Below are 17,090 nucleotides of genomic sequence, written 5' to 3' on the forward strand. Positions count from 1 at the left end.
GATGCCTTGTTAATATAACAGAAGCCTCCTAAACCTCGTTGTTTGTTGGCCTATGGGGTTAAGGGAATCAAAAACATCTGCAGCATAATACTGAAGAAACTTACAATGGATCTTTAGTATACAGAATGGAAAGATAATGTTTTATTTCCCATTATCGTGCCCCAGAAGCACTAGCATAGAACCCAAACTAACATTTAGAAAACAAATTGAATGATGTCATATTGTTTAAGTATTAAAACCGAGTTATTTTGCTGCTGAATGAGTAGTATAAATAATAGACAAAATAATTGATCTAGTTGTTTTTTTTTATATATATTTGTGCCTCTTAGTGAGCTAGAAGACAGTAATGGTAAAATATAATGGAAGATATGTTATTGGATAGTTATGTCTAGTTCATAAGCAATGTTCATTATAAAAAGTATCAAAGTATTTCATTTGTTGTTCATGACAATGTAAATAGAAAAGAACTTATTAATGTAATCACAGAATTCTTGGTGAGAAGTTCTTTGCCTGATTTATTTATATACATAAAATTAATTAAGCTAATAAATTAGATAATTGCCTATTACTCTAGGTTTTAGAAAATTAATATGAAAAAAATAAGAAAAATAATATACAATCTTTTCAATAAAATATTTTCACAAAGTGAAAATGGAAAAAAGCACAAGTACATACAAAAGTATAATTATGAGAACATTAGAGAAAATAACATGAAGGATCAAAAGAACAGTACATATAGAAATGGAAAAAAACAAACAAAGGCAGTTTGTTGTAAGTACATCACAGGAGTGATGTTCTAAAATATTAATTCTGTTCATCAGAGAGCCATACAGGTTCGTGTTCAATATTTCAAAATAAACATTTTCCCGTGTTTTTTTTATGTTATTTCATTTTAAATTGTCATTCACTTTATTTAAATTTACAGCGGTAGAAAAAAAAATTAACGAGCAATGGATTGCTTTATAATTCATAGTGCTTGAGCGCCCCTAGCGGAGCCCAGCGGCAGTGTTTTTACGCAGGGCGTGATTGTGCGGCCCCTCCCCCTCCACAGTCGATCTGGAAAAGAAAAAAAAAACTTTTTTGTATCGAAGGAATCAACAGCCGCCATCTTGTCGTGGCTCGGAATTGGGATTTCGATCCAACACTGGGTTTCGCGTAGAAATACAGCATCATTACCTGGCTATGACAGCGTCCTTCTGTCGAAAACGAAACCTTAACGTCGCTCCCGGAACATTTTGTGCAAAAAAACTGGAATCGGAACGGTGGTCGTCGGGCAGAATTGCTCCGTATATCTGATTTCCCCTTCAGAGTGCGGCGATTCGAGCCCCCTGTCGCCCGTTCGGGAGCAGCATTGTTTACCGTCGGCAAGGGGAGGACCAGGTCGCGGCTTTCGAGGAGGATTTCTCAAAAATTGCATTTTTGTGCAAATGTGCATTTTTGCGGAGCTTCGCGCGATTTTTGCATGAAGAAATTTGAGGTCACGCAAAATGGGTACTTTAAACATTTAGAAATTACGACTTTTTGCCCGGTATGCAGCAATCCACCTGATTTATCTGGATTGACTCGTTGAAGCTCGATTTTTACATGGGGACTCTTTTATTTTGGGTTATTTAATGGTAATAATGTGGGTGTTGGGTGTTGGATTATCATGGGGTGAATGGCGGTGGCGGAGCGGGGCGCTATTGCATCTCTTTTGAAAGACGTTGACTCTTAACAGCGAGGAGTAGCTAACAGTTACCAGAGCTGGTAGCAGGCAATTAGCCAGTTAGCTAACTAAGCTGCCAACTTGCTAATGTGCTAACTGGGAAGGCTCCGGCTGATAGAATAAAAACCCTTCCCTGTCATAAGTTAGTGCAAAATAAAGAAGCCAGACAGACTCTGAAGACAACTATGGCTGAAAACCTGCTGGATGTTGGACCTCCCAGCTCCAAGCGACCGAAACTAAATTCACCTGCCCTATCAGCGTCTGATGGACAAGGTAAGGCCTGAACACGCTTTCTAAATAATAAAAAAAATCTATTTTGACGATTCGCACTCACTATTAGACCCTCTGGTATAGCTTGCTAACTTCTCCGTATCAACCAAGGGGCACACTTTCAGATTTAATAACAGGTGAGTTAGGTAAACTGGAGGGCTGGCTGGTTTACGGTACTGTTATGGTTTCGTTCTCTCTGTACAATCCCTGTTTACGTCGACGCATTGTTAGGTAGCATGGCATTAATTCAGTTTGGTAGACCTGCACAACTCCACTCCTGAACATAACTGCAGTCAATAGCAAGCTCCCTGTGTGTTGTTAGCTAGCTCGGTCCGTTCCTCACTGTCAGTTCGGCTCGTGCGTGTGTCAAGAAAATAAGACAATAAACCAACGATAGTTATGCCCGTATGCCTATAAAAGTACTGGTATATGTGCTTAAACAAAATGTCTACAGACGTGTTGTGTCAAAATAAAACCATTTAATTTGAAACATTCATAAAACAACTTTAAAAGGATGCTAAATCAACTGTGTTGGGTGAAAACCTGACTTGAAAACCTGTGATTCTAGGGTAGTTTATGTCCTTAATTAGCATTGCAGCCTTTGAAAACTTGATTTTTAATTTTTTATTTTTAAAAAAAACCCATTAATTTACAAAGTTTTTTATTATTATTGCCAGACATTAAGCTACATTATGCATTTCCTTGCAAAATACCACTTTCTATTATGTCCAATCCTACTTTAGACCAAATCTGTAAGAAATATAACAAATGCAAATAAAATAAAATAAAAAGCCATGTGGAAAACAAGAATTTTAACATTTTAAAAATTATATTCTGGGTATTTGTGCCTTTTTGAAAATTCTACATACAGAAATGTGCAGAAATTAAGAAGCGGTAGCTAGTTTAGAGGGGATAATGCAGTCAGTAGCGTAATTACTAATAAAACAATAGGAGCGCAAACAGAAGCAACAAACTGGCTGATATTAGCATCCCTTCTCTAACTGCAGTGTTAATGTGTTTTTCTCAGGATGTGCTTAAAAGGTGTAGGCTTAGATTCAATGTTAGAAGTGTAGGAACTTTTCAGAAGAATTTTTCTCCTAAACAGCAATACACAAACTCTCAAGTGACACCAAGATCAAGTGTTTAAGTTCTAACATTTTGCCTTGACACTGATGCTGATTTCAGTTCCTTCCAGGAATACAGATGGTCTATCTGTCTCTAAGTTCTATAAATGTATGAAAAAAAAAAATAATATGTGCAGCCGATTGTAATTTTGAATAGAGCAGAGAAAGAATGAATCCAAGGACGATCACTGTTCTGTTCTGTTCAGCCTCAGTAGTGAGACTTGATGACATACGCGATTTGTCATAATCGCTTTATCCAGCAGAAATCATCCCGTTCCTTCTTGTAGAATATTTTGGAATTGAAATCGATAACAGAGAATATATACTTTTTTTTTTTTAAAAAACAATACTAAAGCTTACATACTTGTTGACTATAAAGAATGTAAATGTTGATTAAAAACGTCTACTCATTCATTAAATCACTTGATTTCTGCGATGAAGTAGTTGAAAACATGACCTTACTTAATATTTGGTTAATTTAAGAACAAAAAAAGGTCTACTTGCCCCAAGTAAATTTAAATAAAAAAAACCTTATCCGTAAGCCCTTTCTATGTTGCTGAGAAATAATCATCTGGATACAAGAACTGCACAATATATCAAATTGCAATCAGCATCACAAAGTCAGTTTACAGAATATTGCAAATAACTGCTTGGAGGCAATATCTGGTAAAATACTCCATTTCCAGTGACTGGCATTCACTCTCTGCAATATATTTGCCAGTTGTATCAACTCTTAAGTGCCCTTAATACTGATCTTTATGTTTATTGGCTGAGATGCTGGAGCTCCTGGAGAGTAATGTTGGTGATTGTAAAGCAATAAAAGTTAGAAAAATGCATTTCAGTCATAAAACCATCATTGCAATTTTCAGCAATAGCATTGTAATTTCATCCCAGCCTAGCAGAAATAGTTCCGCTGATGACAGATGAGGATGTTTGCCGTGAAAGTTGTTTGAAACATTTTGTGCCACCGCTTTGTCGGAGGACGAGGTTACAGGTGTTGTGAATGAGAAAAGGGCTCAGTGCCACAGCTTTGTGTAGCCTCTGATTTTGAAAAACTAGACATGTCTGTGTGCACAGGCAAACCAGAAAGATGCGGTCCACAAGTGTCGTCCCTGCATTTGCACATCTTCAAAATGTACACACTCAAAGAAATCGAAGCAGAGTTTGATAATCTCCTATTTGGTGTAGATTAGTGTGAGCTGCCTTCTTTTTTTAAACCTCTTTTTGCTTGAAAATGCCTCACACTACTTTTCTCTCTTTTTTTTCCTGCAACAGGCATCTCCTCTCTTGGAATGCAGCATTAAATTCTGTTCTATGATTTGTATAGAAGTAGTTTGTAGTTTTCTCTTACAGGCAGTGGTCTATTGGAGGCATTCATTTAAATCCATTCTTGCAGTTCGCCAGAATTTGATTGTGTGCATATATATATATATATATATATATATATATATATATATATATATATATATATATATATATATATATATAGCTACAAGGTCCTTTTTGTTTTTACTTTTACTTTTTTGCATTAAATCGCAATATGGACTTAAAGTTTAATCACAATATTTTATGGCGCTGTTGTGATGATGATGAAAAACTATTACTACGTTTTTAGGGGCACAGCAATCATCCCCCTACAAACACAAGTACTGCTCTTGAAAAACTACCCATTTGTACTGAGATTCTTTAAGACACCACTCGCATAAATAAACTGCATACGGTAACTGCATTTAATATTTTCAAATCTATTTATTTACTGGAGAAAACGGCAAAAGACAGTAATTCCGACAACACGGACAGTTTTGAGGGTTTTCAAACGTAATTAATTGGGATTTGCCATGACAACAATAAGTCAAAAATTCTTAAGAAATGATGAGCAATGAACCACACGATAAAAGCAAACCACCCCTAAAAGCAAGTCTGACGTGCTGATATTGATTGATTGGTTAATCAGGACATCAGCAGCCAGCTTACAGCAGTTTGTAGCAACAGGTGGGGGAAGGGCTGCATTGCATTTCTTTAGGCCCATTTGTTTTCTCTGGTATCACATTAAGAGGCTATGAATGAATGGTTAAAGGGAACATTTTAGCTGTTTGTAGATCTTTTACCGTTGTCAAATCTTGAAATAAATTGAAAGCAGTAATATAAGTGGCCCCAATCTACTGTTTTAATTTGCATGTATGAATTGATGAATGAGTATAAACAATCCAGACGATGCCACCGAGCCGCACTTTTTACTTTACATTAAACAAGACTGCATCACAGTGCAATAATTCACAATGACAAAAATATGTTTTTGAGAGCCAAAGACTGATTCTTGTATGAGACGGCCAAATATTCTGTTGCCGAGACGCACGCATCAAATCCAAATAAGAGATGAACTGTACGCTCATGGAGAAACGCCGTTTATATCGCTGCATGAGGGCAACTAGAAAAACCGCGAGAAAAAGAACCGGGAAGAGATGAGAGGGATGTGCTCACCACCGATATTTGTGTAAATTGGCTATAAATGCACCATGAAATGGCCTCTAATTTTCTACTTCTACATCAATATCAAAGCCTTTTTCCCCCACACACGTTAAAGGCCTGTAACACTATTTTTATTGTTCAAACCCTTTAGAAGTTCCTCTGGGAAAATCTAAACCCTGACGTTCACAAGGACGCAATGGTCTTTTCACGCCTAAGATATCTAACGTTATTGGTTGTTTTAGCAATCCCGTAAAGGAACAACATCACTCCCAAAAATGTTCCCCCAGTGCTCTAGTTAAAGTGACAGAACTACAGCATAAAGGTAATATTAATAAAGACAGGAAATGAGTTCAACATTCTGCAACCTTTCTGTTCCAAAGACACATTTTTGTATTCAGCTAAAATCCCACGATGACCCCAAGAACAAAACATGCCATTACTTTGCAAGCGTTAAAAAAAATCATACTTCATGAAAATAATTTCTCTTGCTTTGATGACATTAAGAAATAAAATCTTTTGTGGGGTTTCAGTAAAACTCTTACAATGAGGGGGGGGGGATAAATGTACCGTGTAGAAGAACGCCTGCTCAATCTTTCCCAACTCAATGACACATGAAATATGTCAATATATAAATCATGCACATCATTTGCAGAAAAAAGACTTGTTCCATTGGTGTCGTTTTGTTGTGGGAAACAATGGACTAATAGAACTTTTTGGACATTTTTTATTTATAAAAACGGTCACCTTATACGACTTTGGCCAAAGTTAATAGGAAACAGACAGTAAACCGCTGGTCTGTGGGAGAGAGAAACTATTTCACTGTACAGCAGCAGACTTTGTATTTTGAGATTTTATGTGATAGACAAACACAAAGCTATGCAAAGTTGTGAATTGAAAAGAAACTGAAACATTTAGACGTCCTTTTGGTTTCTCTTGTTTTATTAAGGGTATTTGAAATGTATTTGGTAACAAATGTAAAGCCTTCGCCATTGATAACTTGCTACTTGTGTTGGTCTGTCTAAGGAACCTTAATAAGGTACCATAATGTTTGTGGCTGTGACGTGGAAAAGTTCCCAAGGTACGAATTGCAGATGTGAAATCATAATGAAACAAAAACAAGAAAATTTAACTTCTCTTCAACCTGTGTGCCATGCTTGAATTACTCACATCGTTCAGAAATTTCCTGTTAAATACCAAACTGACCTTTGTAATCTTGTTTATATAATTCTCCTAAACCACTGGCACAAAAAAACTAAAAGAAATATAATAATTCTGAATATTTCTAGTCTGGTTCCCCATTGAGAACCAAATTCTCAGATCAGATCAACTTTAAAATTGAGCTTTGTTTGGCCATAATACAAGAGGAAAAAGCACAGTTTGAAAAAAGAAAAAAAAACCCCAACAAAACAGTTGATTACTTCAGCAAACCTACACTTTATTCCAAACTAGCAGTTTGATTTGGGACACAGACAAAATAAAATCCACTAATCCTTGTCACATGTGTTTTAGGTCGCTATGCATGTTTGTTTGCACTGAAATAGTTTAGTATTCATCAGTGCAACTTCAGTTTTTTTTTGTTTTTGTTTTTTTTGTTCTACTTTTGTATTATTTAAAACGCTTTGAAGTTTTTTAAAATCAAGAGTGGTCCTTTAGAGCAGTGGTCCCCAACCACGGGGCCGGTCCGTGGACCAATTGGTACTGAGCCGCGCAAGAAATAATTAAATATGTCCGTTCTATGTGTTGAGTCTGGAGGAGCTTTTATTTTGAAAATCCTAAATCGGATGCTGTCGGTTACGTCTTGCATCAGGCAGCAGAATGAGTAATAAACAACGGCATCGGTAGGCCTGTCGCGATAAACGAGAAATCGATTAATCGTACGATAAATTAAAACTATCTTCGTCATTTTAATTATCGCCGTTATCGTCTCTTCCAGCCCTTTTCTCTTTCTGTTGATGACGCTAAATGAAAAAAGGCTCAACTCCGGTGCTCTCCACTGACCCTCCCTTCCTCATTTCCTGAGTGTAATGCCCAGCGCACACGACACCATCTTAGTGCTGTCGGTCGATTGTCGGCCCATTTTCAAAATCTGAGACCACACATTAGCCGACAGAAATCCTAGGTATAACGGTTCCATCGGGTTCGATGTGCCGTGTGATGTCCAACAGTGGGCACAACATAATGGCTACAAGTCTAGTTAACTAATTTTAAAACCAGGCATTAATCAATGCTTTACTACAATCTATCTGCAACGCATGCAGCTCTAGTGTCAGCGTAACGTCCTGACTGAATGAAAATCATTAGAACCGATTTATGTCACGTTAACGAAGAACAGCTGAAAAGTTACCGGGTTCATCAATTAGCGATTTTGCTCCAACTCCTCCCCTCGTCATTTCTATATTCTTTGCACCAATGTTGTTTCCACATATCATCTCCAATGTCCGCTGGACTTCGGGTTGCGCCGTGTCAGCTGTTTGGGATTCCCCTCGGTAATTTCCCCTCAGAAAGCGCGGATCAGAATCCGGCTTTCTGATTGGCTACCTGTCACATTCAACAGGCTGCGGTAACGATTCCAGTGGGGGAAAAACCCCTGATTTAGATCGGAGAGCCACAACAATCTAGCGTAACACATCACACACTACAGGATGATCACAAGCCACAAACTTAGTACGATCAAAGTACTAAGATTGTCATAAGGGGAAAATGTATGTGTGAACTATTGCATCAGGTAGTCGATGTTCCATCTTCTCTATTTAAATCTAATGATTACTGAAGGGCAATATGGTAAACAGACTTCATAATCTGAACTCTTTTGGTTGAATGCAGTATTTATTTACACTTTGGCTTTATGTTATTTTGTTTTTATTCAAGTACATTTTTGTTAATGGAGACTGAGAATCAATTTTATTTTTATTTTTGGTTGTTTTGTTTATTTTGTTTATCAGTTCCAGTGTTGGGTGTTCTTTTTAAAATAAAGTGTATCTATCTTTGGCAGGAAATCGCATGCATTATTACGTCATTTCCATTAAATCAGTGTAAAAAGGTTTTCAAACAATACTATCGTCTATCGCAATAGTTTTTTGAGACAATTAATCGTTCAGCAAAATTTGCTATCGTGACAGGCCTAGGCATCGGTCTCGATCCTTACGCAGGCCCTCCCCCCGTCCGCCCGCAGAAAATTTACGAAGCGTTGACCGGTCCGCTCGACTAAAAAGGTTGGGGACCACTGTTTTAGAGGACTAGAACTTGTTGTTAAAAGCCTGAGTTCTTTTCAATTTGGGAAGAATAACACTTAGTATCTGATCTAGAGCTACTGTTATGACCTGTTCTGACATCTTGATCACATTTGCTGCTTTAAGGCTCTGAGGGCTTTTGAGCAGTACAAGTAGTACCCGTTTGAAACGACCCAAATCAGGGCGCGACAGAGAAACCTTTCTGGGGTCCTGCGTCTAACTACAGGATCAGAGGTTTTCAGAGTCGAACATGGACCTTAGTGTAATAGAGAGGTGCCACATAGGCGAGGGGAGGATCTGTGCTTTATAAAGACTTGTTTTTGTTGGTGCGATTGCTGTGATTTGTTCTTGCTATCTGTCCTGTTTGTCCTCTAGTTGCTGCTTGTTGACTCATCTTGGTGACGTGATGGAAACAACCATAGAGTCCTTAAAAAAAAAAAGTCCCGTTCAGTTTGCCTAGCCCCAATTCACGACTGAGTTCGCCTAAAAACTTTGAAAAGACAAACAAATCTCAATCATATCCAGGTATATAAAATATATAATCAGTTGAATGATTCATACCATAATCGCACGGAAGTGGACTCGGTTAGTCAATTCAATTTAATCGCTATTCTGATACAATGCTGTCAACAAAAGCTGGAGTATGTAACTTTTATGAAAAAATATTTTTTTCACATTTGTTTAAACTGTCAGTATGGCATGACAATATAGTATAAGACAGATAATCTATGAAAAACAAATTAATCTCAAGCACCCACTCGAAGTTCTACTGCTGTCTGTGAAAATACACAGCTCCCAGTCAGAAACAACCAATCAGAGCAAGGAGGAGGGTCTTAGCGCTGTGCACATTGTTATATTGTTTTTGGGATCATTTTGAGCCAACATTGAAATTTGTTCAATTAATTGCACAGGATGAGCTTAAAGCTCAGGATGAGTTTACATCCGGGAGATGAGAGGACAGAAAACAGGAAGGTGGAAAATAAAAGAAAAGCTCTGCTTTAGGAATCTGTTTGAGTATTATCAGATGTGTTTTGTTTACTACTTGAAACACCATTTGACATCTCTGGATCTCATAAAGATGTCAAAATCTGATTTCATATCTCCTAGAAGAATGTGTTTTTGTTGTTATTTTTAGGGATCTGCTTATCTAGTTTTAAAAACCTGTCTGCTGAACTGAGACAACATTGTAGCATAAATTCTGCTTCACATGCAGTAAAGGGAGACGCGTCGTCTCTTACCTGATCCAGCTTAATTTGGAATCTATAGCCTTTCACTATTTGGGCAAAACATCAGTAAACTGATTTTTAATTGAAAAGCTGTTCTGTCTGAACACTGGCTACGAGTTACTATACCTCCTCAGGCTAACATTATGCCCACTTTTATGGTCTGTTTTTCTTGGTGTATATTAAATGTTTGCATTAAAGCAACAATTTGCAGCAATCTGTCAAAACATAAATCTCCTCAGCTTAAATGTTTTTTTGGTCTGGATCTTTATAATACATAAACTTGGAATGTGAATCTTTGTTCCATTCTTATTTTTTTCAGTATTGCCTCGGTTTTAGCTCTACCCATCCACTCAAACCTTATTGTTCCGGCAGACGCAGAGAAATTGTTCATGCCTGACTTTTCTGTTTTTCTTTCCTTTTGCATCCTCGTAGATCTGGGGTCTTTGCCCTGGGATGATTTGGAAAACGACCTTCCAGATGAGCTCATCCCAAACGGAGGAGAGTTGAGCCAGTTAAGCGGGCTGCCTTCAAATGGCGGCGCAACACCAGGCGGCGGACCTGGCGGCACCGCTGGAGCTCTCGGTGGGGGCGCCGCCGTCGTCCCGGACGCAGCCTCCAAACACAAGCAGCTCTCGGAGCTTCTCCGAGCTGGCAGCACCTCCAGCATCACGGGCACAGGGCTCAACTCGGCAAGCCCCCAGCCTGGCAGTATGGCCCCGCAGCTCGGTACCCCCCTAGGCAAGAGCCCCCTCGGCCAGGGTTCTCCCAACAGCCACTCGTCGCCTCAGGGCCAGAAACCGGGAACGCCGACTGGAGTAGTGGGACAGAACAGCAACAACAACGCCGCAGCTATGGGTCTGAGCGCAACAGGATTCAGCCAAGCGATAATCAACAACAGCCCGGGCCACGCGGGACTGCTGGGTCAAGGTGGGCAACCTCAGGTGATGAACGGCGGCCTCGTCCCCAGTGGCGGAAGGGGACGGGGCGCTGGCGTGGCGGGGATGCAGTATCAAGGACAGACTATACCGGGAAGCTCTGCGGGACCGGGAGCATCTGGGAGTGCGTTGGTAGAAACTCTTACCCAGGGAGGACAGCAGATGGGAGCGCACGCCGCCCTCGGTGCCGCCCAGCAGGCGGGCAATATGAACAAGGTGAGTCACGCTACCGATGGCCCCCCCCCCCCAAAAAAAAAATCAAAGTTTCCACATTCATGTTTCAGCTACATATTTAGGCAAACATTGCAATATGTCTCCTTCTGTGGTTTATTTGAATAGAGTTGTTAGTCATTCGTAGGTTATTCGCAGTGGGGTGTGGGTGGAAAGTTTTAAAACTGAACTCGGTTTACCACTTCTTGGTAAAAACCTTTAATGACACCTGGTAATGATTTTGTGCTGGATGACATCATGATTAGTTGAAATCCTCTTAATTGCTACTGGAAGTTTTATAAACTCACGATGAGACATATTCCATGATTTTATTTTGAAATTTGGACCTTTGAAATCATGGTGTTCCTGTTGTATTGCCAAGAAAAGTAATAAAAATATAATTACATTATGGCAAAAACAATCAGTATATGAGAGATTGGCACCTCTTTAGAAAGTCATATAACTCTAAAGTGCTGCTCTGCTGTATAACTAAACAGTAAATAAGGTAACACTTAGTTGTATTAATATCCTTTATGGAAGAATATATTGGATTCAGTTTTGCAGTTAATTAAACATTTATTTAAACTAAACTTGATTGCATTACTATTTGTATTACCAGAGGGGCTGTTAGTTAGACTTAAACAACTTCTCCCAGCTATAACCTGATCATTTATGTGGTATTTATTCCATGGGGGAGAGTGTTGAGTGTTTGCTTTGTTAAACTCGGCTATATTTTTGGATGGGCATTTGATTAGACGTCTCCATGCAGTTAGCTGCGAATTTCAGTTGAGCTCGAAGGTGTTAAATGTGGAGCAGGAGCTTCTTTCCTGGGTCAGTTGGGCGGTCCAATTAGACGACGACGACAAGCACACATCCAAAGTGTCTTTGGATCGTTGGAGGTTATAGAATACTTGGGCTACAAACGGCAACATGGAGGAAGAACGTAGCTCTACATGCAAAACATGCTCACGGACCGCATCGCCATTTGGTAAAGTTTGTGCCGTCTTGAAATGAACTAGCTGCCGTTAGCGTCTGGCATTCGTGAAACAAATATCACCGTGTTCCTGTGAAATAATTGTGCTGGTCACAACTTGTCTGCCTGGGTGTTTAGGAGTTGTGTACTTGATTAATTTAAAGTGAAGGCAAAAGTATTGAGCTCCTCTGTACACAAGACACATGTTCTCTAACAGAACATGTATCTTATGTACAAGCGTTCGCATTCGTGATTTCTGTCGTTTCTGTGTTCATCCAATTTAAATATATACTCTGCTTTACGTCAGATTCTAAAACTTGATAAAAACTCGCAAACGTGATGCATTACGCCAATAAAAAGTTGCGCAATGTAACCTGATTTGTCTTATCTATTGAATTAGGGTAATCACAGTTCATCTATTGAAGCTTAGCTTCATCAGTTTAGCTTAATTGTGTTAAGTGCCAAAAATCTTAAGTATGAACTCACACGAACCTTCAGCGTCACACACCTGTGATCTAAAAACAGCTTCCAAAACCAATCAGAGTTGACCGTGACTATAGAGATCATGTTGATAGGCTAATTCGTAATTCCAGTTAAATTCACACGTCTGCCCTCATTGTTCTTTTAGAACAGCTGTGGCAGTTTTAAGGCATTCGAGAAGCGAATTTCCCATCCATTCACATTCACACCGCAGTATTTTTGCCTAAGGTTGTCATACCGTCATGACTTCATACCAGCCCAGACCTAATCTGGAATGGGCCCCACCACAACTACACCAAAATCCTCTCTATATTTGACATGTAGCATCACATTTTTGTTTTCAAATGACAGTTCTGGCCTCAAAATTGTTCAAATCCGTCTAATCAAAAGAGAATTGACGATCATTTTGACTGAGTGTATGTAAACTGCTTTTCACGTCTTTCTCTAATGCGATCACACACCTTGTAGTTTAGGAGCAGTAGAAAGCACAGTAGCATAAGGTGGTTTACAAGATGGTCTCCTCAGAGCTTTAAAAAACAAAAACAAAACACTCATCACAGGTCCTGAACAGCATGTTGTAAAACTCTTTCGGGCGCCCCTTCCCTTCACATGCTCCTTTTTTCCTCCTCCTCTTTAAAGTATTCCTACAGGAGAAAGTAATGCCGTTATGCCCACCAGCGCTCTCTTGTTTATCGGCCGGGTACTTTGCCCCATCACTGATGTGGGGAGAGACGGATCTTGTAAAATGAATCGCTAACGACTACAAATGACTTTCATGAAAAGATGTTGGCCAGCTCCTCCTGAAAACCCGGTCTGGCAGCAGAGCGCCGAGGTGAAGGCTCCTGTGCAGTCTGCCAACATGTGGAGTGTGTCTGAAGGGGGCGGGTAGGGTCTGAATGGGAAGAGTTGATGGAGGGGAGGGGAGTGTTTTTGTGTGTGTGTGTGTGTGTGTCCTCCCGCTCAGCTGTGTTGAAAGGCTGCCAGTGTCTGGTCGTCTCAGCTGGGTGTTTTTTATCTGGTCTGTTGGAGCGGTGTCAACAGCCTGAGGAGATACGGCCCGGCATGGCAGACTCTGCTCTGGTCTCCAGCTTCATGGATGAGAACAGCAGCAGCAAGTTAATCGGGAGTGTGAAGCAAGGCAGTCTGGAAAATTATCCTTAAGGTTTTGTTGTTGTTGTTTTTCAAATTCAGAATTTGTCTTTTCTTTAAAATCTGGTATTTTCTTAATTTTATTGTTTTTACAAGGACATTTAAAAAAAAAAAGTATCCATACATCCTTGAATTGTCTTAAATTTGTGTATCTAATATTAAGGCCTTTAACATGTCTTAAATTCAGTAAAAGCGGTTAAGTTGGCCTTAATTTTTGTTATGAAAGGACTATTTAATCTCGTACGGTTTTGTTTATTTTCTGTAAGGCAAAATTCTCAGTTGCTCTCTGGGACTCGAGGTGACTGCGGCTGCCGTTAACGAGGTGCTAATAAACCCTTGCTAGCTAGCTAGTTTTTTTTTTTTTTATGCGTCTCACCCTATTATGGATGATCGTTTCAACACACGGGGAGTGACGAACGACAGTGACAGTTGAAAGTCCAGACACGGGACGGAGTAGCGCCAATAAAAGCTGAACACTTTTCAACGTGTCGTGTCACAAAATGTCCCGTTAATGAACGAAGAGGGAGCGACGTCGCATAAGCACAAATTTATCGCCAGTTGGCAGGGTGACGTTCGTTTTCAGCACTTAAAGTTTGTGTTTATGGAGGTTAAGGCTGTAGAGAGCCGTGTGAGAAGGACAAATCTGCTGCGAAGAGAAACAAATTTTGCTATTCTTGACTGCAGTACTGTAGTGTCTTCACTCCTTCTTCTACACCCCCTGCGTTATATCTAACCTTTATATTTCCATTTTTTTTCTGTCTTAAATTAGATTCAGGTGGTATTAAAAATGTCTTTAAATTCTGAAATTTTACTTGCCAAAATGTATAGGTAGCATATTTTATTTTTTTAAGGTTTTTTTTTTTGGAAAGTAGGTAAAGAGAGAGAGAGGGAAGACATGCAGCCGGGAATCGACCCTGCGACATCCTGGTTGAGGGCTGAGGCCTCCTTATGTGGGTTGTGCTTAACCCCTGTGCCACCACAGGACCCCTGATCACTGGTCTTTAAAAAAATCGGACCTGCCAATACTGGCTTTTAAAAAAAGTTTTGATAATTTTTTTGGTGCCAAATATTGCGACGGGGTTTAAGTTGGCAGACAGTGGTGTGTTTGTTGTTAACCGCGCACAATGGCGCCTGGGGGCCGAGTCCGTCAGTTTCTAAAAAAAAAACTTATCTCTACCTATTAGTTTGTTAAAAAAAATAAATTTTCTTGTAAATTGTAGATTCTGCACATATATCTGTATATTATAAGTTTCACTTTTTCAATAAATAGAATTTAAGTTTGGGATGCAATTGTAGATGATTGCATAAATAAAAACATTGAAAAATTCCAACACAAAAAAAGATCTTAAAAACTCCAGCCACGCTGCTGATGGTTTTCATCTGATGGAATCGCTCCAAACTTGTCTGCTAACTTCCCTGACGCACAGGGGAAAGCTGAGGAGGAGGAGGAGGAAGAGCAACGCGTGGCGGTTCAATTGTGAAAAGTCGATTCCAGTCATGCCAACAGCTTCAGTCACGCTGAGCTGTCATGGCACTCCAGCATCTCCGGACTAATTTTGGCCTAATCGGGGACAATTGCTTTGGCACGGCTGCGGTAGCGCTCGTTCTGGCGTGTGTGACATCTTGTAATGACAAATGGTGGTTGGTAGGGCAGCAGAAAACAGTTATTACCCCAAGAGCCCGAGCCAGAGTGAATGTGTGTGTTTAAACTGATAAATGTGAATATTTGTTGCTCAGAAAGAAGTTAGCCGTTTTTGTTGTTTTTTTTTTTTTTTAAAAGAGAGAAATAAAAAGTAGCTTATATCAGAAGGTAAACGATGTTAAATAATATCGTCTTCTGTGTCTTGCGTGTCGTCTTTAGATGGGCCTGGGTAGCAATGGAAGTCCGTTTGGGGCTCAGCCTTATGGTCAGGGTGCTGCTGGACCGGGCCAGCAGCTAAATCCCCAGCAGCAGCTCCAGAACAAAGCTGCCCTTGCCAGCAGCCTGCCACCATTCCCCAATGAGCTCAAAGGAGCCGCAGTCACTAGCGGGCCAAATATGGTTAGTCCTTTTTTTTTTTTTTTTTAATAGACTCGCATATTTTTACTTTTAAACACAGCATTTATGTTATTATTTATATTTGAGTGATTAAGTAAGAAAATAAGTAAGCCTGTAAAAGTGTGATTAAGAATTTGAGTTCATCGAACTTTTGTGGTGGTTCTCCTAAGGGGGAAAAAAAATGTCAAGCCTACCTTTAAAAAAAAAAAAGCAGCGTGAACTATAATGGCGAGGTTTACACTAGATTATAATCTTGTGTTGAGATGGCCCTGTCAAAGTTTAGAGCTAAATGTAATTGATAATCTGTCGTGAAACTAAAATAAATGGAGTTAAGTCGCCTTTCTTCCAATTTGAGCCTGAGCTATGTTTCAAAGAAAATGAGCAGAACGTTCAGTTACCAGAAAGCTGTAGAAGCTGGAAATGACACCTGGTGCTAAAGAGGCCAAATATAAAGACACACCACACTTTTCATATTAATTTTGACCATTCCGAATATAAAACAAAGATTTCGCAATTATGCTAAAAACAAAGATTACGCAATTGTGCTAAAAAGAAATGACCAAAGCAATTTAGCCTTTTGTTTGAAACTGAAAAGCAGGAATAATTCCTAGTGCTTGTAAAATTCTAAAAGATTATTAAAGGTGTTAAAAGGTGATGGTTAATGACCATCATGTTTGGAATAACACGGTGGATAAATGGTGTGGTTTTTCTGGTAAAATGTCGTCCCCTCTGATTATCTGTAACCGACCCGAAGCCTAGGTAACGGCACCATCGTAAACCATGTCAAGACGAAGGATTTTTACCGTAATTCGCCAAAAAAAACTTTGACATCAGTTTTGCTCTCCTGTGCCCTCAGCAGCTCCAGCAGCCTCCACAGCAGCAGGCAGGGATGCTCCCGCTGGCCAACAGCGGAGGCGTGGCGGTGTCTTCGGCGGGGCCAACAGCTGACCCCGAGAAGCGCAAGCTGATCCAGCAGCAGCTGGTCCTGCTGCTTCACGCACACAAGTGCCAGAGAAGAGAGCAGGCTAACGGCGAGGTGAGACAATGCGCCCTGCCCCACTGCCGCACCATGAAGAACGTCCTGAACCACATGACCCACTGCCAGGCCGGCAAGTCCTGCCAAGGTAGGTTGCAGCGGTGAGAAGACGCGGCAAAGTGAAATCCATACCGGCCATATGTTTCTTGAATGCACCGTTTTGCTAGCCGAGGGTTTAAGTCCAGTTTCATGTCACAAGTCAAGCGTCGGTGTTTGTACGGGTTGCTTGAAATCCTTGAAAATGC

At 39.9% G+C, this 17,090-nt stretch overlaps 1 protein-coding gene across 7 annotated transcripts in view; it reads left to right on the forward strand.

Moving 5' to 3' along the window:
- Positions 1-1,066: 1,066 nt before the first annotated feature.
- Positions 1,067-17,090, forward strand: part of crebbpa (CREB binding protein a) — a 40,202-nt gene continuing 24,178 nt past the window's right edge. For 2 of the 7 annotated variants that reach the window (XM_044114505.1, XM_044114506.1), the window contains exons 1-4: positions 1,067-1,978; positions 10,457-11,175; positions 15,633-15,812; positions 16,666-16,933. In XM_044114505.1, the coding sequence (XP_043970440.1) occupies positions 1,891-1,978; positions 10,457-11,175; positions 15,633-15,812; positions 16,666-16,933 (1,255 nt within the window). In that variant the 5' untranslated portion in view covers positions 1,067-1,890. The remainder of the gene's footprint in view (positions 1,979-10,456; positions 11,176-15,632; positions 15,813-16,665; positions 16,934-17,090) is intronic. The other 5 variants (XM_044114507.1, XM_044114508.1, XM_044114512.1 and 2 more) reach the window with 4 other exon arrangements.

This window comes from Gambusia affinis, linkage group LG04 (assembly GCF_019740435.1).
Source record: "Gambusia affinis linkage group LG04, SWU_Gaff_1.0, whole genome shotgun sequence".
Lineage (NCBI taxonomy): Eukaryota > Metazoa > Chordata > Actinopteri > Cyprinodontiformes > Poeciliidae > Gambusia > Gambusia affinis.